The following is a 26392-nucleotide window of genomic DNA, read 5'->3' on the forward strand; positions in this document are numbered from 1 at the left end:
ACTTATGTATACACATTGATCAAAATATACTAACCTTACCGTAAGGTAAAGTGTAAGAATGATAAAAGACTAATAGATGGCTATTGAGAAACAGAGTTCCAGTTGCTTTACTGGACCAGAATATGATTGCTCTGTATGAGCTCTTTGAGCTGAGAGTGCAGTTCACTCTTCTAGTGCCCACCAACTGCTTAAGAGGAAGGCATGGGAGTGGGGAGGTGTGGCGGGGGAATTGTTTCCAAATCTGAGTGCACCCCTGAAAGATGTAACAAATGGCACTGTAGTGTACGTATTGAGCAGAACTGTGCAGAATGTACAGTTAAGGAGAAAAATTAGTGCTTATTCCTTGTTTGACTGTGAAACGAGAAATTTCACTTGTATTCTCAGCTCCGACACAGCCTTGCTTTGTTGGACAAATTGCTAAATAGCTCTTTAATAACATCTATATTTTTTCAGCATGCCATTCTACCTCCCTGTTTCACGTTAATTGATTAATGATTTGTAAAGCATTTGGAAACTGAAGGACAGCTTTGGGAGCTAAGGACAAAGGCGTATTACTTGCTAATTCAGCATTTGTTTACAAGGGCACTCAGCTGATGCCTTTGGTTTTGTTTTCTGTCCTGTTACCATTTCTAAGCCTGTCAGTTGGGGTCCCTCAATTCACACAAGGGAACAGAGCCTGAGCTCTGACGTTTCCTGACAGAGCGGGACAAACCTGTGCTGGCATCGTTGCCATGCCCTGACAGATAATGGTTTCCACTAAAGTAAATCTGTCAGGTTGACTTGTGCCAACAGCCCGAGATTGTGAATGCTCACAAAAGGATGATTTTAAGACAGATAATTGCTTTGTCTTTTCCCTTTATTTTCGGCTCCTGGCAGGTGTCTCCTGCCTTCTCCTGTTTCATTGGCCCATCCGTGGAGTATGCTCGGCACAGATGGGGTCTTCAAAGAATCTGCTGTCAAACTTGGTCTTTTCTAAGCATATGTATACTGGGAGTTTTTGGAGACTTATAACTAGACCAAATGTGGGTGCTTTTTCACAGGAACAGCAAATAACATATCTGATAACAAGGAAACTTTCTCTGTCAAGTTGCAAGTCTACTTTTAAACAGGTTCAGTAGAGAGCTTACCAATGAACTGCTTAGTAAGACTTTGATTATGTAGTTTTTAAAAAAGCAACCCCCTAAACCCTCTCCCCTACTCCAGAATTCCCGCAGATTGTGTCTCCTATGCCAAATATATTGCTAGAAACAGCTGAAGTTTTTCAGTTGCAACTTCTGAAAATCAGCTTTGCAAATTTGAGTGTGCATCTATATCATATATAACTGAAAACTATCTTTCCACCAAAAGTAACAGCCTGCCTTAGCTATGTGCATTGTTATTTCTACCTTTTGTTGGATGGATATGAAATGATGGTTAGTTTTGAGTACTTTACCTCTGCAGCTTATCTGGTTAACATGTATTTTCTTTAAATATATCAATTTAACTTGATCAGTTATGATTCTGACCCTGCTACTGTCAGAGATCAGACAGCTTCCATGTCCTTGGAGCCCTTACAGGTGGACAGATGTGCTTAGAAATATGGAAAGTTCTCAGTTATTAATGGTGAAATATTGAAAGTGGAGAAACCTTAGAAAATTAAATTATTTCTAGCTGCCTTTTAAACCTTAGTGAAAGTTGATAGCGTCAAACTTTCAAGAATTGCCAGAAAGTATGCTGGTGCCATTTTGAGAGGCAGTAATGAGCACATGCAAAATGTCCTCTAATAGTGCATGTAAATATCTGTAAGGTATCGTAGAATAAACAAGCAAAGAAATAGGGATGAAGTTAGCACATGCTGGTTCTGAGGACCAAACCTGGGATCAACTAGCAAGTAGCACCTTCAGGAAATGTCTGAACTCTTTAGGAATGTATTTTCCATAAGATACATCTTGAGTTATCTCAATTAAAAAGGAATAAAACCCACTTGCAAAGATATTATTCAAAGAGAAGTCCTGTCTAGGTGTGTTTTATTTTGTTTTGCTTTGTTTTTCAGACAATCGTCCTTATGTGTTTCTAATGGCCCGTGTTCACCCTGGTGAAAGCAATGCCAGTTGGGTAATGAAGGGGACCCTGGAGTTCCTTGTGAGCAGTGATCCCATTGCTGATCTCCTCCGGAAATGTTTCATTTTCAAGATTGTCCCCATGCTTAATCCTGATGGAGTCATCAATGGCAGGTGAGTTGTGATATGTTCTTATTCTGGGGTTTTGCTGGCTTTGTCTGCAGGCTTTACCCCTCTGCACCTAGCAGGTCTCATCTGCAATGTTTTGGGTCAGAAGAATTCCCTTTGCCTCGTGTTTTGTTCATCCTATTGTCAGTCCTTTATGGGAAATGTGACTCAGATATAGCCCAGTGTGCTTCCTTGCATTGGTCAGATGTATGTGGTTCTGTGGTGCGTGTGGTCGTAACGTCTCTCAATTGCCTCGATGGACTATTAGTGGTGCCAGAGAAACGGCATCTATCTATTCTGCTAAAACAGCAGGGCAGACTTCACCTCAAGACAGATATGCTTGGGAATAACTGGCTTTAATTAATGCTTTGTATAGCCTGGTGTGGGGGAGAAGATGAGTAAGGATCTATTAAATTTTCACATTTTCATGGAAATGTTTCCATATAGTGAAGCTCCCTCCTTCTCCCACCTCCTTTTCAATCTTCCCTCCCACATGTTTCCTAAGAGATACTGAATCTGAGCTTGGAAAATACTGATTCCTTTTTGTATTCTTTGCCTTTACACCATCCCTGCCCACCCACACTTGCCTTCCCTCTCCCTGTACATGACTGGAAAAAGTACAACTCTGCTCCTAATATGTTAACATGAAATAAATATTGCTATGCTGCCAGTGAAAAGAGGAATTCCCTTTGAAGGCTTGAAGAGTGCACTAAGATAAAGGTAGGCTTGCACTTCGCTGGAAAAAATTCTCAAGTGTCTTTGCGGACAGCGGAGTTTAACTTCGTTGGGTCTTTGTGGAGTGGCTGTCAGCTAGTAACTGTGAGCCCTGTCTCTGCAGGGATGGGACGTTTTGACCACGTCCCACCAGTAGCTGGTGAGCTGTGCGCTTTGACCTGGTGATAAGGGCTTGCGGGTTTTGGTAAAAAACTGTGTCCCCCGGCTCGTTGCAGTGGAACACACGACAAATCTCAAAGCTGAAAGATCAGCTTAGGCAAGCACTGAAACCATAGCAAAGTGTAGAGGAACAACTTTTCTTAAGCTACATTCTCCTGTCTGCTTTTGGGTCAGGCTGTGTTGATCGAGTGCTGCAGAAACAGGAAAAAAAAAAAAATCCTGAGCAACAACCGAGCTGAGTTTGTTTGGTTCTAAACTAATTCATTTCAGCTTCCCCAGGGCTTGAGCATATCGGTAGCCTGGGAGGACTGTTCAGAGTAGCTGGATACAGCCCCAGAGTATTCGAAGCCTCTGCTGGCACCAAATGCTTCCTTGATCCTTCCAGACAGCAGAAGCAAAAAAGAAAGGTTGTGGCTTTTTTCCCCCTTTCTTTTTTTTTTTTCAATTCACTGCACATAATTAAGGCTTCCAGCAGATGGAGGACTGGAGGGAATGTCTGACCTTTTTTCTCCAGCTGCCAGGAGTGAGTGTAGCAGAGAAGGGACCCTCAGGAGGGAGGACGTGGCTCTCGGTGACACCTGGGTGAAGTGTACTGCCTGGGCTCATGTCACACAGCAAAGTGCTTTGCTTTCCCTGGTGCGGATGAGCTTAAACTGTAGTTAAATCTGGTGATGAATGAAAAAGTTTGGTAAGCCTTGCATGTGGGACAGGAGCAGAGGAACAGGGCCATGGCTCTGTTCCTCATTGTGAGGCCTGGGGAAGGGAGAGAACCATTCCTTTATGCTTTAAATACTTTTATCCCATGAAGCCTCCTGTGGCCCAGATATTCTTGTTTCTTCCCATGTGCTTTTTTGGTTGTCTTGGGTCACTGAAATAAATGCTTCTGTTCTGGACCTCAGGTTTACCGGTGGTCTGCTGGAGATAACCGTGCACGTTGAGGAGGGCAATTATCTTTCAGGCCCTTAATGTCTGTATGTGCACATGCAGATTTATTTGGCTAGTTAATGTTCGACCTTGTCCAGGTTTAAATGCTCTAGTATTCTGTTATCTTTGTCAGTGTTTGAAGATAAATTGTTTTCTGAGGAAGCCGGTCATCAACCATAGTACTTGAGAGAAGATACTTGCTAAATATTTTTTTACATCTCTAAACCCATTTCACAACCCATTTCATGGAGCGACTTGTTTGCCCTGGGTTTTGCAATCCCTTTTGTGGAAATCCCACCAGGTATCCCCCACACAGATTGCTTAGAGTGCCTGGTGTGCCCTCTGCCAAAATCCCAACCTGCTGTTCTTCTCTAGTTTTGTACGAGTTGCTGTGCTCTCACACCTTCCCCCCATGAGGACTGGACATACTGAATGCATCAAATCCACTATCCAGGCCAACAAGTATCTTGGCTCTGCGCTGGGCACTGGGAATACCTACATGTGATAACCAGGGATCTTATCTCTTACTGTGAAACAAGGTTTTCTTCTGTTTCAGTGCCTCTGTTGCTTTCATCTTGGTATTGCAGTATCTTTCTTTATTTAAGAGTTGGATTCTTTTTTTTGTTGGCAGTTCTTTGAATCTCCTTACTCTCCCTCCTCGCCAGCGCTGTGTGCTGGGGTGTGCATAATGCTTCCCTGCCCGTCACGGAGACGAATGCCAGTGCCTGGTTACAAAGGATTCCTTCCAGCAGCCCAGCTGTGCCCCTTCCCCAGCTGGCTCCCCGCCGCGGGCGCAGCTCAAGGGAAGAGCGCTCGTCCTGGCGTGGTACCGCACCACCACACTTTGGGAGCCTTCTGCTGCAACGAGACGATTAGGGCCCTGGTTTTTGCTTTGGTTAATGTGATCTGAAAGTTACACTTGGAGAATGTTCCCCTAACGCAGACAGGACTGCAGTAATGCGATTATGCTCCGGCTGCGTGTGGCTGAGCTGGGAAGCAGCTCTCCACCCTCCCTTTGGCTTCAGTCAGTGCTCTGAGAACCCGCTCCTGTCTGTCAGCGATGGAGAGACTTGCAGCCCTGTCACTGATGCTAAATGAAGGTAGCGGTGATGCAAGTGTGCATGTACAAGTGGGGTTGTCATCACGTAAAAATATAGATCACTCCCAAATATTGCAGCTAATTTGACTGGGTTCAACCCAGGGAGAATTGGTGTGAAATTGTGTTGCTGTACGTGGCTGAGGGTTTTGCTCCGTCCTGAACAGCAGTCAGGTGTAGGGTTTGTCAAATAAGACTCAGCCGATCTGATAGTGGCTATATATTTTAAATTAAATAATAGACACTGCTTTTCATGAAGTTGGGCTTACACTTTTTGCCAGACACTGACTTTTGACCATTGCTAGCGATGGGATGCTGCCTCATGTAGACCTGTTGTCTGACCTGATAAGGTTATTTGGTTTTTTTTAAATTTTGTTTCTTTCAATGTAAATTGCAAGGTAAAAACAGTCTTAATCTCCAACACTCGTAGTGTAAATCAGTCTGGTGACAGCCATATTAAACTACTTAACAGAAGGTGTCCTTGCAGCCTGGCTTTATTTTGCACAGGTTGTTCTGTGAGAATCCAAAGTAGGATGTGTTGTTTGGTCTTATGGCTCACTACCTTCACCCATACCTCTATCCCCTTTTTAAATTAAATCGTAGTAAAATAGGAAACCTTTAAGGAATTAATCTCTATTAAGTGTTGGAGAATCCATGAAGAGGAGTATCACTTTCATTAGGAAAGTGATATAAAATGCAGTGGGTGAGGGAGAGGACTGTGCTTTGTTCCTGGCTCTGCTACTGCTGGACTATGAGACCTTGGTCATTGCCCCTTCCTTTTGGCTGAGTTGTCTTCCTTACAGGATGAGACAATGACATACCACAACCTTTGAGCAGTTTGAAATGAAGACTGAAATATGCACATTGGGAGCATTTTCTCTTCGATGTAGATCTACTGTTTTAACTATTGAGCTTGTTTTTAACCAGTAGAACACAGAAAATGTTCTCGGAAAGCTCTGGATTTATCAGGAATGGTGCAGAGTGGCCTGTGGTGAAACTTTCTGGAGTGCTTTAAAAAAAATTCCTCTGTTTAAGTGAAAGCCTTGTACCCCGAAACTAGATGTATTATAGTCACAGTTCTGTAAAATACTGAAAGCAGTGTTCAGTAAGGGAACTTGTAAAATCCTTAATTACGGCAGCACAAAAAGAGGGGTTTATAAAGAAACACAACACTTTGCTGTCTACGCTGTTCCACCTAAACTTGTTATCGCACATCTGAGCGTCGAGTTGCGTGTGTGCTCAGGCATGCCTCCGCAGTGACATGCACGCTAGTGATGCGCTCTTATGCCATCTTCGGTGGGCAGCTGCTGTGCGTCCTCCTGTCAGCAGCCCGTTGGCACAGCTGTCCCCAGCATCTGCTCAGACCTGCGCGCCATCCGCGTGCACACCTGGCACCTCCGCGCGTGGGCGCACAGTCACAACACGCTAGTCAATGTTTTGTGGGTTTGGCTGGACTTCTCCAGACACTGCGGTTCTAGATAAATATTGCTATTTATTACACCTAAATTTAGGGTTATTAATTATATCAGTATAACCTAATTTATATCACCATAAACAGCAGTAATAAATGATGCCAAATGCTAACACTCCACGCTTGCCAACTGTGCCTGTTTGATGAGGGCTTTTTCCCCCCAGTTCCCAGAAGTGTTAAATTAAAAATGATCGGCCTTGCAAGATCATTGATCAAGCAAGAAGTGGAAGCTCCTGGGGAAGTGATTTTGCTTTAAAAAAATACTTCACGTGCAGACTGCTCATTGGAGTGTCTATGTATTTTGTGTGTTCCGAAATTCTCTTCCCACTGACAAATCCCTAACTGGCCAATATCACAGTTCTCACTCCCATGGAGTTCATGTCTCACTCCTACGTTGCCGCCTTCTTCCTTTACTCCTTTTAATGTATCCTCTTTCTTCTCTTCTGTCTGCCCTTTTCTCACTCTCCCCTCTCTCTTGTTGAATCAAGGAAGCTTTTCAATGAAAAGAACTTGATGCATTTTATAAATGAATTGAACCAATCAGTGGAGATGGGAGCTGGTGTATCTTTTTTTGGTAAGGGAAGATGAATTTTTTTGAAAGCCGCATGATTTCTTCAAAGCCATGGGGTAACCATAGTAGCAGTTAGGAAGAGGAAATCCTGATTTGCATTTTGGATTATAGCCACGGACTATTCTTTATCTGGTTTAAAAATGCCCTGTTCCCTCCTGCACCTGCCCTCCCACAACACAGGCTGAGTAAGTGTTTCTGCTGCTCACAGGTAAGGCAGGTGAGGTGCTGGGGTTCTTTTCTCTCCATTGATATTTGCTCCCACTTTATTTAGGCTGTTTATTCCATCCTGGTTTACTTAAGGGGCTTTGTTCATTACCTCCTCAAATCCAGCAGAGAAAAGCTTTACCTCTTTGACAATTACTGAAATGGAGTGGTAGAAACGTCCACTAAAATCCCTTGTAGGACAGGTTTGCTCTGCACGCTCTCAAAAGTTACAAAGGGAAAAATGAGTGTGCTTCCACTTATTCCTGGTCCTTTGATATTTTTTTTTTTGAAGGACTCTTAAGATGAGGAGCAGAAGCATGTTTGTCTCTATACCCAAAACACACTATTTGTATCTATGGCCTCTTTTCTCTCCTATGTTAATGCTTGCTCTCCTGCATTGAGACATTGTGTTCTACAGACAATAAGAGGCAGAACTGATCAGGGACAGGAAAAAAACCTAATGGCCAGTCTAAGGAGTTGGTTTATGATCCAGAACTGCATCCTCAAGGATTAAATCTTGAGGTGATGTCACACAGAGCTGTACCAACCGCAGACATCCCTCCTTTCCTCCCCCTCCTTCTCTGTATTGCTCCTCTGTGGTCAGAGAATTGAAGAGGGGTTTAATTCTCAGAATCCTGCCTTGCATAACTAAATTGGTGCCATGCACTTTGCAAACATACTCCAAAGGCTCTCTTCAGACTAGCTAATCTATGATGTGTGTTTCTCTAAGGATAGCGTAGAGATGTGGGAAGGCTGGGAAAGGAGTGTTTTCAAACTCTGTCGTTAATTAGCGCAGTGGGAGAGTTTGTCTCTAGGAGAGAGGTACAACAGGATTAGTGTACTGCTGCTCTTTGGCAGACGCTGTGTGGGTCTGTCCCCCATGTCGTCTTCAGAAATCCTGCATCTAAATTGGCACTGCCATGTCAAAAGTAGTTGGGTAGACTTATGTGGAAGCCAAGGTATACTTTGATAAAAGTATTTTGTAAAAGATGCAACCCTTACACATGTATAATGGCTGTGCTCAGAGTTGCACATTGTAAGGTGGCATATTTGCATGCGCTGATACTTTCCTCAAGACCTCAGAGGGGACGAAAATTATAGTTCTGGGAGCATCCTGCTCTGGTGGGGAAGTAGAGATGGTGAATGAGCACTTCTTGTTGGGCAGTTTGCTCTTCTCCTCAGCAGGCCAGCCTGAAGGCTTTGGGTGCCTCTCTGACTTTTTTTTTTTTTTTTTTACTGAAACAGGGCTCCTTTGAAATGGGTGGAAACCACCTCCACCTCTTCAAGGCAAGTCGCCTTGTTGCTCTTGTCAACCTTGCAATATCCCCCTTAGCAGAGGTTTATGGATTTGGGAGCTTAAGGTAGCAAATGTGGCTAGTGTGTGCACAAGATGAGCTAAAATATGGGCTGCGGTATTCCTCACCTCTCTGAGCTGTTCCTTGGTGGAGCCAGAAGTGGGGTCTGGCCCTGCACCGTGTGCTTCTCGGAGTACCTCTCTGTGCTGTGGGAGGTGCCCCGATTTCAGCCAAGGCCCTTTGCCCTGAGCTGATGTGACAGCCCATCTTTGGCTCTCCCTCTGCAGTAAGCATCTGCCTGCAGACAGCTGCACCCCAGGACTCTCCCTTCTGACAGTGCTTCCCATGCAGCGCTGTTTATTCCTTCCTTTATCAGCCGGAGCTGCTGGGCCCCCTGAGTTATTAGCTCTATTCACTCATTGTCAGTGTTTCCTCCTTCGTAAATATGCCCCCATACGTCTCTGCTCCTGAGGAATATGCTTTCTCTTCTATTTACTGCTTTTCCCAAGCCCCCACCTCCTCATCCCTCTCTCCACCCAGTGGCCCAATAACAGCCAAGGAGATAAATAAGCTACATAACTCTTCCCAGCTATTATTTTTTGTTGTTGTTGTTGTTGCCCTGCATGGTAATATATATAATAACAAGGAAACAAATCTTATTACTAAAGTAATTACAATAAATAAAAAGCCTAGAGGGGAGATGAAGGAAGGGTCTGTCAGGGGAGTGATTGCAGTAGGATTTTTTAAAATTTAATTTACTCGAGATGTTCTCTGCCACTTTGTTGATACCCTGCTGAGGGGGGCTGTGACTAATTAGCAGCCAGCTGTTGTTACAACACCCTCACCTAATTTATTGTGTGGCTGAGTCTCTAAAACAGGAGCCTGTCTGCTATCGTTGTTTATGGGACTCAGCACCAGCCTCGTGTCAGTGGTTGGCTTTATTGCTTGGTGCTTTTGTCTCCTGGAAGCTGAACAGCTGAGATTTTGGGTGTTTTGCTGCTATTCCTTTTATCTTGCAGTATATCCCATCTGCTTCCAGGAGTTTAAGTAGGAGAGTACACTCAATCTATTGCATTAACTGCTTGTCGCAGTGTCCAGCCTAATGACAGACCAAGACAACTGCTAGAGAACCGCACCACTCTCTGTGTGCCTTGGTAGAGAACAAAAACGATCCAGCAGTAGAAAGTCTGATATGGACGGTCTAGGGTTTGTTAAAATCTAAAGTCTGGGACCTCATTCTCCTGCTTGCAGGTTCCTTATGAAAGTACCATATTGTTGCTTGCCAGTAGAATGGAGATTACAGTACCATCTGTCTTCTAAATGGTCATGAAAACTAATTAGTTAATGGCCACATGAAGAACTGGAAGGATTTAATGCATTGTCCCTTGTTTCATTAGTCTTCCTGTTGCCAATTGCAAAAGCACGTGCAATCTTTGTAAAGCTCTGAAACAGTAAAGGTACCCCATGAGTTGCGTGTTTCTCCCTTGGCTCTTTCATACCAAATTGATGCTGGTGCTGCAAGGTTGCCTGGGAATTTCACTACAAAAATCACTTGATGTGGGCTGAGTGATATTACTGTCTTGGACTACTAAACACTTAAGCTTTTAGCCGTGGAAATTATTTCATTTTAGATAGCTACTACCTTATATTTTCAAATTAGCATGAATATTAGATATGAACATGATGTTCCACAGGCTCAGAAAGGAATAATTTTGTTCTGCATTCGTGTCTATTTTCCTGACTGACGATGGGAGTTCATAATCAGATGTGTGCACTCCTTTGAAGACATTTCCAGGAGCCAGGAGACTGGTGTACAAAGCTAGCTTTTAGTAAAGTTAATGAGATGATTGAATTATATTATTATTCTTGTTAGCTTGATTGTGTATCATTATCCCTTTTGTTTGTTATTATGCTTATTTGAGTCCCCTTTGTGGTATATTATTCCCATAACAATTGTGCCTGTGCTAGGCTCTGTATAGAGACAGGCAAGGAGCAGCTGGTCCCTTGTTAGGAACTGATGCATTAGTGGCACAGCCTATGCGTTTGGACTGGTGAGAATGGAACGGATGCTGGGTTGTTGGCTCTCACGCAGCCTGATCCGTCTTGTCAGCCCTGGCCACGGGATGCACCTCATGGAATTGTGAGCTTTGTAGTTACAGCTCTCCTTCAGCATTATATCCTGGGATAGGGAAAGCATCCTGTTGCAATGACTTGTACAACCACCAGATGAAGCTTTGCGAATGATACCTCAGTATCATCAATGAAGGAACTAGAGAATTGTATTAAAAACTAGAAGTCTCTTTATACCTTCTTAGAATTTGCAGGAGGTATCTGCAAACCTGGTTGCATAGGTAAACCTACCCTGAAAAATATTGTAGTTACTGCTGAACTCCGATTTTACTTCTGACCTGATTGTGATAGGCATCAAATACTCATATCAGAGTTGAATATTTTGGAGATGAGCTAATGTTATGAGTAAAGGGGCTGTTTTAGTCACCCATCTCAAGATCAAGTTGACTTATCCAAGCTAGTGCCTATTGGAACCTACAGATTCAGAGCTGGAGTTGTTATTCATAGGATGGGAAAAGAGAAGTCCACTAAATGAAATTGTAAAAACTTCACTTTTATAGATGCGGTGAAGAATGTCCAATACTTTACTGCAATATCCACACTACCTGGAAAGCTGAAATTGCCTGGGAATGAAGGTTATTGTCTCTTGTAATATACCTTCTTATATTACACTGTGTAATAAATCAGGCAGTATTTCTTTTGCCCTGAAAACTGGACATCCCTGGAGTTCCAAGTAACATTTCACATTTTATATGACCATTCAGTCCCTTTTAAGTATTAAAACACATCATTTTTTGTGAAATATGCACAGAAATTCTTTTTTTAAAGCCTATTAAAAAAAAAACATCCTGAAGCTTAGTTATGCAAGCATAAAGCTGCTTTTCCATGATTTTGCTTTAAAAAATTCTGTTTTGGATTAAGCTCTGTGTTTTCTCTAATGTTCATTGTTCTTCAACATTTTTATTTATTTCTATATTTCTCTCTCACTTTTCCCTCCCGCCTTTGGAATCTGTTATTTGACTGTACCAATAAAAGCTGGCAAAGTACTGACAGGAGGGGAGATACTAATGGCCTTGGGTTGGAGAAATGGACCAGCAATTGAAAACGGTGTTTGTAGAAGTGGGATAAAGAGGCTTATCCACAAAAAAAAAAACCTTCATTTGAAAGCTTATGTTTTCAAAAATGCACCTACAGAGGACCAGCTGAAGTTGAATTGTTCACCTGTGCACACGGTTCATATGATTGCACATGCAACTGGGGTAATTACACAGGCAAATTTTGCTTCAGTGATTTTAGTAAATTGCCACCCTAATTTAGAAATCCAGCTGAATGTCCCACAGAAACATCAAGAAAATGAAAAGCAGAAAACTGAGTCAATGTTGGAGTGACAAAAAGTGAGAAATCAAAACCTCTTCTGCAACTGAACGGGCAGCACTGCTGGCAATCAAAGGAAAAAAAGCTGCAGCACACTTTTAATGCTGTAAAGCAGCTCTGAGTCTTGAAGAGGTACAAAAACTAAAAAGCTTTTAAAATCATATAGCCCATGTTTGGGGGGTGTGGGGGTAGGGGGGTAGGTGTGAAGGGGGAAGCAGAGGGTGAGATTGGCAGGGAAGAGAGCTCCAGTAGTGGGTGGTGCACCTTGGGTCTATGCTTACTGCAAAACTCTGAAGTTAGTATTTGAACACACCCCAGCTCAAAGATATCATAACCCTCGTAGAGACTCTTGGGTAGCTACGGTGACATTTTACTGCATGGGAATAGTGATGTTTTATGCTGTAATATTCTATAGGAATTATGCTATGTTCAGAATTGTATACAGCTGAGCAACTTTTCCATGGTCTTTTAGAACTGGCTTGCTGAATTTCACAAGTGGATGTGTCCTTATATAAAATGGTTCTATTATATCCCACAGGACTCTTCCATGTCTGGGGAAGCAGAACACAGAGAAGTGGTAGTGAACAATATAGTCTAGATCCTCATTCACCTTTTGGTTTTCTTTCATTTGTCTGCCACAAATGACAAAACTTAAGGCATAATTATTGTAATAGTTGGAGAAGGGCTGCTATATTCTACTGTATATATGTTATAGAATGCAAATAGGAAAAAAGATTTATTTCTAAAGATGTACACATAACAATCCATAATCAGGTCAGTATCTTCATGTGGTTCTGGTTTTAGTTGGGTTTGGGTTTTTTTTTGCCTTTGATCCTTTTCTTAAAGCTTTCTCCTCCTGTAAAGTTACTAAGCAATAACAAGGTGTGAGTGCAAGGATTCTTTCCATGTACGTCCAATGACAGCATCTGTAGTAGTAGCTTCTTTCTCCATCCCCCGTTTTTTTCCCAAAATGTTCATAAGCTCAGCTTTTGAAGGAGAAAGAAGTACCAGTTCTCACAGGGGACACGTGCTTCCACTGAGCATTGCCTAAAGAAGAAATTCGGCTCCCAGTTCTAGCTCTGGTCCACGGTGTCTTCTACCAGCAGTAACGTTAATAACACTAATGAAAACTTACTTCTTGAGGAACGTTTCCTGTATTCATTCTCTGTTAGCTAACAAAAGGTCATTAACATAAAAACAAAAGCCAAAGATTAAAAAAGTGATGATTTTTCTGTCTTCCCTGTAATGGTTATGGCACATGAGAGGATGTAAAGTGCAGAGCAGCTGAACACTCATAAACTATTTTAATACCATTTAGAAATGAGAAGAAGCAGGGGAAGAGGCTTATGTAGCAATGTAGTTTATTGCACTAATCAGTCACTTCTACAGAGCACTGCCATGGTTTTAAATCCTTGCTCCAGTGACGTGAAAAAAAATTGGCGGTCTCTTATCTGAGTCTCTAATAGATTTTGGTCTATATAATGGAAATCTCTAGTACCATGTTTGAGCTAGCGGTGAATTCTATGCTTAGGTGGATATAATGTTAGGCAAAGCAGGTCTGGATGATACCTGTGATAGCAGAGCAGTAGTGCAAGGTCTGAGGGTGAATTAGAAGGAGCTATGGGAGATTAAGACTAAGCTACTTTTTACTTGGATATTTGTAGGTGACAAGAATAACATCTTTGGGGTTAGGCTGAGATCTCTGGAAATGCAGCTGACACTTTGTGGGTTGAATCATGTGCATAGGATAGCCAAACCTACTGCTGGTTTACCTGTCCAGTGTCTTGCTATAAACACACATAAAGGTCAAACGTGGAAATCCCAAGAGTGAAGGCAGTGGGAAAATAGTTGGGTTTTCCCCTCCAAAACATGCATGTTATGCAAAGCGAGTTTGCTTTGGAATAACTTCATGTTTGGGGAATACGTTGTCTGGTCTTACGTACATGCTAGTTTTCAGGTGGAGAAGAGCGAAGTGTTTTAATTGCCAGTAATTTCTGTCTCTTTCCAACGTGCAGGTGAGGGCACCCTTGAACTGTGCAACTTCTCTATCTGTCTTTAGGCAGGTTCGAACTGAATGTAATCCCATCCAGCACGCAGTCTGTTCAAAATCAAATAGTGTCTATATCAATGGCTTTGAGCTTTCCGACTCATAACACTAATACAGCTGGGAATGTAAATAAAAAGGAGAATATTAAGAAAAAAACCTCTGCTGCTGTAAAAGAAATAATCTGTATCAAGTATATCTTTTCATTAAACAGTTTCTTACCAAAACAAAAGCCCAGCTCAGGGCTGTTATTTATAAGGAATTGGCTTTGTTCAGCGTTTATACCTCTCCTTTTTAAACTGGCGTGTATCAGTTCTGGTAGCGTGCACTGACGACAGCAATTTATTTGTTATATCTTTTTGTCCCAAAGGGTCTCGAAGTGCTGTAACAAGCTACCTACTTTACTTTCAGGCATTGCTTACTGTACCACCTTTGGACTGGTGCAAAGTAGGTCTTTTGTAACCTTTGAACCCATTGCCTCCGAATGCTGCTGGAAGTTGCTGGTTTTAAGCCTTCGGGCAGAAGTTGCAGCAACTGGGTCTGCGGCAGATGTTGCAAACTACAGAGTGACTTGAAAAGAAATCGCTTAGGTGCAATCAAACCCCTTCTGTTTTGTGGTGGTTTTTTTTTTTTTTTCCCCTAAGCATTTTATTAATCTTTGAGAAACACATGTGGCAGCTCTGTAACCGTAATTTTACTTTGCAAGGTCTCAAATGGGATGGTTGGTCCCTAAAGAGCATATATCTCGCAAGCGCTAGTTCTCCACAAACTAGCTGTGGTGCATGTATGATTCTGTCATTGCTAATTCTTGCTTAAACCTGATGTGAGCCTAAATAAGGAGTTTGCTTTGAAGTTTGCCAAAAACTCTGTGGTCCAAATAGTATAGTATTCTATGTGTGTAAATGCATGTACAATCCTGGTAATAGAAGCCATGGGGATCCAGATTGTCAGGACTGAAAGGATGCAGTTGTGCTTGAAAAATACATATGTATTTGCATGCACAATTACTCAAGTTGGGATTTAGGCATTTAAGTGGCCATTTGTGCTCTCATTTTCAATTATTATGTTCATCCTGTGGGAATGGATTTATGCAAATTAGGCACACACATATGCATGTTTTGTTGCGTGCTGTCCTGAAAGCATGTTGCCTTACTTGGGCATAAACTTGGATTGATTTATCTTTTTTTCCCCCTGAAATTTCTATTCTAATCTGAGGAATGTGAACTGTGGTGGCTGAACGGCAGTTCTTCAGCAGCATGTTTTCCTTTTCCAAATGGCTAACTCTCGTAATTGTTTCTGTAATGTAAGCTAATATTTCCAGCTAACAGTTATTTAGGGTACTGTCATGGCAAGCCGTAATTCAACCCCGTTGCCTAGTGGTCCAAATAATGACCAAGGCTTGCCCCTAGCTGAATTATTGTTATTTTGCTTCTTACTTTCCCTTCATACACATAAACAAGTCTGTCTTTATGCCAAACTCTGAAACACAAAGGAAAGCAGAAGCGATGTTATTGGTTCAGAGCTCTATCCTGGCAGCTTTGGGGAGGGAATGGCTTATAGGGGTACGAAGGGCTTCTTAGTGTTTTGGCCCATGGGTTTCCTGGAGGGTCACCAGGCTGTATGCAGTCACTTCTTCATCATCTCTACATAGACCATCTGCTGCAAATGCTTAACAGAGAGCATGAAGAGGTCCAATCTTACCTGGGACTAGAAGACTATTTGGGCTGATACTAAGCTGCTGCTCAAAGACCTTGAGTACACTGAAATTTGCCCCAAAATTGGGAACCTTTGAGTCAGCTGACTTATGACTTAAGTTATGAAAATAACACTTGTAAAGAAGATCGTGTTTAATATACCTTCTGTGATTCTCGTTTAAGAGTAGACATCGGGAAAGGACAATAGCAATGTGAATGCCGCCAAAGTATGAAGTTTTGTCAGTAAAACTTTTCTGAGGAAGAAAGTAATTTTTAAGTTCCCTCATATTAATAATCCTATTAAGCGTTAGCATAATAAAGGTTTATTGATTAACTTTCAAGCTGTAATTTGCCTGTGATTCTTTTGAATGGAAATTGTATTTTTATGAAATGGAAATACACAAAGATTGCATGAAAATGACCTAATGAAGTGGCAAATCATATTTTTTAAATAACTTACTGTGATCCACACCGGCATCTTAATTCTTGGAATTTAACACTATTTACACTGGGGAAGTATGCAAATAATTTGAAATAATATGGAAGTTTGTCTAACTGGAAAATGCTAACAAGTACAAAATGTGTCCATGAAATGGTTCATAAAAGTTTGAGCCAGGAATGATGGTGGGAAGCTTGTTAAATTGCTAAAAGAGCATGAAAAGGAAGGTTATAGCTTTGAATTTCTAAATGGTGATTCACAGACAAACAGGGTGGATGGTATGATGATTTGCTTGGTTAGATGTGGGAGCAGTGCTCAACTACAGGTGCTTCAAAGACATTTGGACTAAAAAGAGCCTGTTCTGGGCTGATCTGGAGAATCATGGATGCCGAGGCGGTGCTGGGGGTGCTCAGCAGAGACTGGGCTCTGAGCGGGGCGGGATGAGTTTTGTAAGAGCAAGCGGAGAAGGGGGATCTGACCCTGTTGCATGGATGTTTTGGAGACTAGAAGTGTGGGTGAAGAGTCATGGCCTTGGCTGTTTCACACTGGAGGGAGGAAGGTGATTCAGGATGTAGTAAGCAATGAAAGAGGTGCAAGTGCTACTGGCTGCATCTGTCTGAGCTCAGGCAGCCCAAATGTGATATTGCAGTCAACTAATTTGAGCCAGCACCGCGGTCAGGCTACATTCCTGCAGCCTAATGGCAAAAGAGCCTGGATGGATCATGGTTTGATTGCCATCTGTGCTAACACTCGTGAGACAGTGCAGAGACTCATGGATTTGTGTTCAGTAATAGAGAAGAATTGAGGCCCCAGCAGTGGCTCTGGTCTCCTCTTCTTGTTTGTGTTTTCAGGTGTCATCTGGGAACTGATTTGCTGAAATTTTGCATTAGAGAGTGATATCTGATGACTTTAGGTAGCCCAAAGCAGAACCTGCTGGATAATCTCAAAAGGCTTTCCTGGAAGCCTTCACTCCATTTCATACCCTTGAAGGGGCTGAAGAGGTGGGATATGTCTCCATTAGGCAGGCAACTCCAGGAGCTTATCTGCATTGCCTTAAGCTTGCTGGTTTCACATCAGTCCATTAGAGAGCCTTTTTCCCAGACTGGGAAGGAGATGGGACTCTTAGTAATTCTCTAACACCTAGTGCTCATAGGCTGCCTTTTCGTTTTCCACTTCAAAATGTCACAGTGGATTCCTGATGGAATTAGAGATTTTATCTTCCTTCTCTCTGGTAGACCTCTGACTTTTTTCTGGTTTTCTTCTACACTGAAGACTTAATTTCTCACATACGTGAGACAGGGTGAAAATTAAACAAACAAGCTGGCAGATAGACAGAATGGTTCTTCATGTCTGGAAAGCTGCAATGAGCTGTGACTTAGGAATTGCAGTGCTTCATATTCAAACTTTTCTTTTTGATTCATTGGGGTAGCACAGGAGCTGACAGTGACATATGAAGAAGGCCCTCTTAGCAGGATTGAGGCTGTTATGTGATAAATGACACAGTATGTCAAAGGACTTCTGTTATCCATCATGCTGGCTTCCTCTGATCACACTCTCACTAAAAAGAGAAGTAGGTTCACAAACAGCTGGGGGATGCTGTAGGTAGGGTCGATGGTGTGTTCAAAAGAGAAAATAAGAAAGCTGGAAAGTGCATGTTCGTATGGGAATTATTAACTCCTGAGTTTTGAGTGCAGAATTTTAAAGTCAATTTTTGTTTAAACATCTGAGGCACCCTGCATTTAAATCTTTGTCAAGAATGAACCTTACTTTCAAGGGAAGTTGTCTCAAAAGTTGTTCAATCAAAAGGTTTCAAAACCCCACCAAGTTCTCTGTGCTGAACAGTTAAGCTTTCTCTAAAGAAAGGCCCTTTAGCATCAAGTTTTGGATTGAAAGCATGGTTCTGTCCCTAACAGATCCCCAGACTTTCCTTCTTCCTTCCATTCACCTCTGTTGTGTAGTTTGAGTCTGAAATGCAGTGGAGTGAAAGTTGCAATCTATACTTTTATCTATACGAGAGGCACGGGAAAGACAGGCAAACATAGTAGCTGGGTGGTACAGCTGCTGTTATAAACGTAAGGGATAGAAAATACTTTTGAGGGAAGGAACAGGGCTTTGTCTCTCAGCACACCTGATACAGGAATATCCTCTGTAGGACACTTTCTACTATTGATGACCATTCAAGTTAAGAAGTAATGGGGCAGGCTTTCACAGCTCTGTGCCTTCTACTGTTGGAAAGTTTGTTGGCTTTTGATCTCAGATTTCTTCTCTCTCTGTGATCTTTTAACACACCACTACCTCTTTATTTTTTTTTTTTTTTCATTCATTTCCAATTGACACGTGCACTATGTTCAAGAGGAGCAAGGGACGTGTGGCATAACATAGGCACCTGTCTATTTCAACCTCCTATAGTCCATCTCTTTTTTTTTTTTTTTTTTCCATCAGCCTTAATGGCTGTTTTTTTTCCTGCTTGATTAATGGACCCTCAATAGCTATGTAGTCTATAAACCTAGACAAGACAAGTAGTCTGTCTCTTTTGATCCCTGAACTCCTAAAAGCCTGATTCTGACTCTGCCTAAGTGGCGTTTGTGTGCCCACATGCACAGGAGTAATTGGTGCAGAATATCAAATGTCACTACTTGACATTTCATTCATAACAGTAGCATTTAACGTAAAGGCTTTAACTTGATGATTCACCAGTGGCCAGTGTCAAATGATCTGGGATGGTGTTCACGTTGCAAGTGTCAATCAACAAATGGATTATTCCGGAGATAATTTAATCAGAGCCCATCAGTGAACTGGCTTAAAAAAATCCCCTTGCTTCCACATTACCACCACAGCCTTATTGCCTGTGAGTATATGACACGAGTATAGTCTTGGTAGAATAGCGGCTACAACTTCCGTAGCCCCTCTAACAAACCCATTTCTGTGTGGATGGAGTTGCAAGTCCCTCAGGTGCATCTGTTCTGTAGTTAAATAAAGGACTTCAGGTTCCATTGCTGTTGATCTGGAAGCTCCTGCCCAGAACAAAATTTGCTAAACACAAGCCAACCTAAATATATAGATAACACAGCCCCCTCCAACTCCCAGCGCTGCTGTGCTCCGCTTTATTTGACAGTACAGCTTTTCCTTCACAAACTCTTCATGTGATGAGACACTTATTTCAGCTGTTGACCCCTATCAATGACCCCTCACTGGGAGATCAGGTGTAGAGAACCAGGCTATTATCTGCCTTCCACTCACACATTTCTAATCAAAGCAGCCAATTTTGCTAACGCCTACAGCTGAAGTCACAGTGAGGGAGACCCGGCTGAGTACAGAGAAAGAAGTGCTTGGAATGACAGAGCTAGGGGTAAGAAATCCTAAGGGTAAGGCTAAAAAAGAAAAGTCAAGCTGGGAGAAAAGATGAACAAGCAAAGCAGGGAGAAATTCTAAATTCTAGTTTTATATTTAATATAAGAAGTCATGAGAATCAGTCAGCAGAGTGGAGTAAAGCATCTCTACACCCTCCATGCATCTCTCTATGCTCCTTTAGCTTTCTTACTGCAATGAACGCTAGCGCTATATTCTGTTTTCAGTGTATGCTCAAGACAAAATAGGTTTTAAAAAAAAATAAATAAAATCCAAAGCAGCTTTAACAGGAAGCTATGTCTTCAGATGCTATAAAGGTTAATGTTTACTCCATTTATGACATCTGTTGACTACTCCTGTTCTGGCTGTTGAATTCTCTCTAGACTCAGAGAAGACTCAAAGTTTTGAGCCCCCGTGTACCGTGCTCAGAAGAAAAGGTGTGCAGGATTGCTGTGTGGCACCTTCCACATTGGGCTTCAAAAGTTACAGTCCAGGCTACTAGCTATCACTGTTTGCGGTCGTTACCTATAAGCAGAGAAATCTTGTTAAACAGGGCAGTAATCCCTGATGATGCATCAAACACTTGTGCCGTTCCCTCCCTTGGAGCAGTGCTTTCATTTGATAACTACACTGCTTGCTTACTTTCCATCATGATGTAGAGGTATCACTTTATCATATGTGAGTGTTTTAACCACACTTGAATACTAGGTAAATGATACCAGTGTCTTATAACCTTCTGGAGCAGGCTGTCAATAGTTTACAGCCACAAACGATGGGCTGGCATCTCAGGCTGGATACTGAGGCACTGCCTTTGTCTTTGATTTTCAGTTTTTTTCTGGTTTAAAGGTCCTGTAGGCTGTAATTGTTTTTTGGGCCTGATAACGTTGTATTGTTAGCGCTGGATTTGAGAACAGCTGTTGTCTTCAGTTCCTGTATGTTTCACTGTCTGGTTTATAATTGTAGTCCATAAATTGTGTTAGGATTCTTGGTAACAAGGAGTGTACTAAAAATGAGATTCTTTTCAGTGTTTGTGTCACTTTGCAGAAGACAGGGAAGGGAAAAAAACATTGTCAAATCATGAGAGAGTGCTGTTTTTCTCTTCTCTCTGGGTTTTTGATGTAAGCAAGAGTTTGTCTGGCATTTTTTTCCAGGGTTGCAATCAGATGTTCACCCAGTGCTACTTGGATTTGTAACATGAACTTTCAGCCAGAACCACCATACTCCAGAAGCTTCTTAGCCATGGGAAACTGATATTAGCATCTCTTCCAGTGAATGACTGATTCCTCATTTGTAATTCTCTGCAGCAGAGCTAATGGAAGATGCTCTAAGCAAAGTCCTGGGTCTCTGTGTGTAAACAAAACAACACTGAAAACCCCCCTGAGGACCAAGTTGGTTTTTTGTTTTTTTTTTCTTATGCTTGATACCTTCTCAGTTACGTGAATAGAAATGTAAATAATTTGGTTGTTTTTTCTTCCTATCTTGACATACAGCATTTTTTTTCTTGCTTTACCCCCATAGGGAGTTAGATCCAAATTTCTTTTCAGTTCACAGTCTGTGTCTCTGTCTTTCACTTTTGCTGTTTCCTTCTCTGTGCACATCTTTCCCCCTGAAAGTCTGCTTTTGTTTTTTTATCTGCCTCTCTCCCACTCTTCTTTTTTAATTATTTTTGTTTTGGTAATCCACTGGGATTACATAAAGTTCCTATTTAGCACGATGTGGACCGAGGACCATGGAAACTCCAAAGTGCCCCGTGTCGTTACTGGGGGGAACCACTTGGAGCTCTGTTTACTGTTGTTTCCTGTTAGTAGAGAGACTGTTTGAAAACCATTGATTCTGTCAGATAGGTTCAAAGAAGTACATCACAAAATACTGTAATTTATAGAGGTCAGTTCCCACACAGTAGATAGAAAAATTTATAAGTTTCTCTAGCTGTTCTCAGGTAGACAGGTTATTATATGGATTTGGTATCTGAGATCCTAGGAGTTATTTAGGATAATATGAGTTTTAGGAGATATAGTACTGATTGAATAGTTGTGTTCTTAGTGTTAGCTATCTTCAGCGTACCATATTCTGACCTGTCAATATGTTTTGTTTCTCTTTCTGGCCTCCCTCTGTGTCGCTCTGCCAGTATACCCCAATATTGACCTGTGGACATAGTTGTGTCACTGTGGAATCCATCCATGCTGTCATTTGAGGAAACTCTGGCCTGGCAGTTCTCCTGTGTTTGTAAAATAATTGTTCCTTTCCTATTCAATAAAATGGGCAATATCATATTCCTTAAGTAGCTTTGCTCCCTGTTGGCCTGCGCTATTATAATATTTTTCCCTATTACTTATGTAGAACTGTTTTATATTAAATAACAGAGAGTGTCAAATGGTCTCATTATTAGCATTCAGAAATCTTTAGCGTAGCTTAAACTCTCTTCAGATCTGGAGCAAGCTCAAATCCCATTAAAAAGATTCCTGGGTTCATATCTTCCAAACCATAGCTTTCATTTCTATGGCAATTTCCCTTCCTCACCAAGAAATAACAAGCAGTGCTTGTAAATTCTCTGGCTAATAATTCAGTAATTACAATATTGATGACACATTGTGCAAAACATGTTCAGGGGAGGGGGAGAATTAGAAGAGAAGAGCAGCTATCAACCTTGAAAATGGCAGCAGATCTCTTTATTTCTCCTCCTTCAAACTCATTTGACTAAATGAAGTGGAATTGGGTTTGATAACTTGCTTTAAAAATCGTGTTAGTAATAATCCATTTATCTGCGGGATTCATGGGAGGGCCCCTGGATTCCATGACTTACTGTAAACGTCTGTGGGGTTTCACACTCGGTATCTGCATTTGATGCTTCTCACCCCAAATAGGTAAAATGTACCTCAGCAGGGTAGGAAAAGAACTTGCAGTCATTTAAAAGACACACTGGCTTTTTTTATTTAGATAAAATTAACTAGTGTATGGGGTTTTTTAGTTGTGTGATATGAATAAAACATTTGTCTGTGTGGAGCTGATTGTAACGTAATGTTCCTGTTGTTTCCAGTAGGGATTTGGGAAGGGAGTTGCTTTTATATACTGTCATACCTGGAGGTGAAAATGATAGATGTCCAGTAGGGAAGAGAAAAGAAGTATTCATATCTAATTTCTGGATTTTTTTTTTTTTTTGAGTATTTTGCCACAGGCTTGCTGGTGGGTACATTTGAGAGGAAGATCATCTTATTTACTTAGAATGATCCTGCATCATATCTGTGGTGCATCTGGGTAGATGAAGGTCATTAATGGATCAGCCCACTAAAGATAAGGGTTCTCTTTTTTCCCCTTTTTCTCTTTTGACCAATGCTTTTCACCATTTGTAACCATTTCATTACTGCAATTTTGAAGTGTAAGAGGGATGTTTACAGTCGATTGAAAGAAAGCATCTTTTCTTTCGTAACTTATAATGTAATAGAAGTTAAAAGGAAGGTAGAAAAACATAGCAAAGAATTGACAGCTATCGCGTGGCAATCCTGGTCCAGCAGGACAAAACCTTACATTCGTCATCATTATATTCAATAGGTGACACCAAGTGTCAATACTGAGTTCTGAGCGTGCTGTTATAATGGCAACGGGTGGTGAGGAAAAACTTTCTTTTTGATCAATTTGCTGAGGTAATCCTATGCCCAGGAAGAGAAGGAATAAGAATTGTGATTGCTGCTCTAAAGATATTATTTTCATGTGTTCCTGCCATTAATACAAATTACTTCTTTTTTTAATGCGTAGCATAATGCGCTGAATGCTGACAGTGATATCTTTGGCATTAGAATCTGGACCTATGAATGTCCTGAAAATGTGTATTCTGCTGGCTAGTCATACAAAATAAGAAACCAGTGATTTGATTCATTTTCTTGTTTCCTCTGTTTCAAGAAAAGGTAGAGAGATGTCTAGATGACCTTCTGAGTAGTATTGTGTGAAGCATTTCTACAGCCTTTAGCTTGAAGTGCGCGTTGGTCAACACAGGGACCTTGGCTTATGGCATGATTCTGATTTCCTGCATCCCACTGCAGATTCACAATTGCTCGGCTGGAATAAGTGAAGTCACTCTGCAGTCTGACAGTGTAACTGGAAGCATAAGCCAACCGTGATGTGTAAATTGTTCCTGCTTTCTCTTTTATCCCTCTGTCTTAAGAACAAACTGTCAACTTTATCTGTCAACCAACAAACTGTCAACTTTATCTGTCAACCAATCAGAATCTGGCAGTGAAACATCTGGATAAAACATCTGATGGCAGAGGAAAAGCCAACAAGTAGAAAACACTGTCTACGTAGGGTTGCGATGGCAAGGAAACCCCATTTCCTTTGGCAACAGCAAAAGGAAGATACATACTGATGTTTCCCTGCCATTGCAGCTCTTGCTAGGACTTGATGTGTATATGTACACACACGCTCTCTTAGAGAATATATATTTACCGTGCAGGAAACCTGGAGAGGTATTCATTAAAAATGTAACCCACAATCTCAGCCATAAATGCAAGGCGCAGCTTCTCCAAATGTTGCATGGTTATTTGCTATGTGGACATTCTGGGCTGAGTTTGAAACATAGATAAGTGATCAGGTTAATGGAGCAGCTAAGGCATATTTGCAGTTGCAAGCAGAGAGCTAAATAATAATAATAAATCAGTAAGTAGATAAATAAATAAAATTCAAGCAGCTCTCTTCTCTGAATGCATTTAAGGGGCTGTGTCCGTTCAATCAGCATAGTCTCTTTGCATTTGATGAAATCCTGAGAAGTGGATGTAAATAATACTTTGAGAATACAGTTGACTCATATGTCTCTTTTGCAATGATAGGAAACAGGTTTTGGAATAAACTTCAACTCAGCTCACTGAATCAGGGTAACCAGGGAAGTGCTTCTTTCCTTCAAGATTCTTGAGTTACTTTACATGTATGGAAATAAAAAATATGTCCGTCCATCTGTCCTAAGCTTTATTCTTGACACTTTCTCTGCTTCAGGAGGATTTACTAACCTGTAAGAAATATGATTTGACTGAATTGATTCCTCTCGTTACTTTGTTCAAGTGGCGTACCCCAAGCTGCTGCTGCAGCAGCAAGATTCCTTTTGCTTTTTAAGGGAGAGCTCACGTCAATAATAAACACTGGGATCTTTGTTGAGCCTCTACTGTCTTTAAAAGTTTTCTATCCTGGAGATTTTTTTTGTGAGATACAAGTATATTTATAGTAGAATTTGTGATGGATGCAAACTAATTTACGTCGGAACCTGCTCCAAAGTGTTGTCATTGCTTCAAATAACATCCCTGCTGAGATGGTAGATGTGAGTGGAAGTTGGCAAAGGGAAGAGCAAGAAAGAGGAGACCCCCTGAGGCACTCCATTTGAAACAGTGATGTAACCTGTCACCGAATTATGCGAGAAACTCTTAGGCAACTTGCTATGGACCATGACAAATCATCCCTGGAGGACCCCGTAGCATGAACAGAAGTAGCTGGGAAGGAATACCATGAAAGCCCAAAGCTGTCGCTGTCTGTGAGGCTGAGTGACTTTGTGCATGTATCTCACTGACCCTGTTAGATGAGTAAGACCTGGTGATTGTCTGTCCTCTGGAGTAAGGCAATAGCATGAGGCGTTATTAGAGTAAACAGGGATCTTGGAATAAATGGTGACAGCAAATCAGTCACTGACTACTGACTCATCCTGTTCCATTTGTAGGCCAACAGGAGAGATCTTTAAATTAGGTTAATTCCCACTTGTGCTCTTCCTCTTGCAAAGTGAAAATTTAAACTGTATATCAGAGGATCACCCTAGCATGGAAAAAAAAGTCACCTATTTCCTTTCAGTATCTGTATTGGTTGTTCTTTGTGATAGACTGAAAGGCCGCCTGGGGAGAGCGGAGCTGAACTCTAATGTCTTTCTGCCAATTCAAGATAGTGAGCTCTACCCAAAGGGTAGTGCCAGTAGCATAAGTTAGGACAGCCCTGTGGCATCCTATTCTCTTCTTGTTGCCAGGCCAAGCATCCACTTTGGCAGTACTGGGCCCAAGTCCTCCCATTCCAGCCAACTCCATGGTGTCAATGATAAACAGTCTGCTCATAATGGCTTGGCATTCTTTTTCCAACTGTTGCAGCAGTAGGCAATACATCTTGTATCGTGTGTGCCAACAGTGTGTGATAACATTAAAACTCTTTCCAAGAGGAACAATTTCTCGGTGCTTTACTGATAGGCAGGTAAAGCGACAGACCTGTAGAGGCAGAAGGGGGACCTGCAGCTCCTCACAGACTCTCATCTTTACCCATAAAAGGCCTCTTGGCCTGTTTAATGTCTTTAAGTTACTTGGACAACAGCTTATACCAGAGCAGCCCGATCTTCTAATGGAACTTTACACTTTGAACAAGCGGAAGTCAAGGGTGGTTGGTAAACTCTTTTTGTCTGGTCTTTGATGTTGTGACAGCTTTCAACTTTTTTTTTTTTTTTTTTTTTTTTTTAAATTCTTTAAGGCTTGCTTAATTATTAGGGTGGTGGAGAGATGGTCTTCTCTATGTAAAAATGAAATGAGAAATTCCTGAGCAGCTTTGGAAGCTCAAAAGGAAACACTGCAGTGGAGACATATGCTGTGTTGATTTGCTGTTGCTGATGAGATCCATTTTGAGTCTCAATACCTTGTTCTTCTCTCCAGTGGACTATTTCTATGCTGTTTAAAATATTTTTTGCTTTCCCGTACAACTCCTGAACTCGCTGGTCAAGAGAGACTTTGCAGCTGATGGGAGTTAGCCTGAGA

The 26392-nt window shown here is 41.6% G+C and overlaps 1 protein-coding gene across 1 annotated transcript in view; it reads left to right on the plus strand.

Annotated features, from left to right (window-relative positions):
- AGBL1 (ATP/GTP binding protein-like 1) overlaps positions 1-26392 on the plus strand; it is a 372591-nt gene that overhangs the window by 193191 nt on the left and 153008 nt on the right. Inside the window, exon 18 of the mRNA XM_009887663.1 lies at positions 2033-2213. Coding sequence (XP_009885965.1) covers positions 2033-2213 — 181 coding nt within the window. The remainder of the gene's footprint in view (positions 1-2032; positions 2214-26392) is intronic.

Source organism: Charadrius vociferus, unplaced genomic scaffold, assembly GCF_000708025.1.
Source record: "Charadrius vociferus isolate BGI_N301 unplaced genomic scaffold, ASM70802v2 scaffold190, whole genome shotgun sequence".
NCBI classification, from domain to species: Eukaryota; Metazoa; Chordata; class Aves; order Charadriiformes; family Charadriidae; genus Charadrius; species Charadrius vociferus.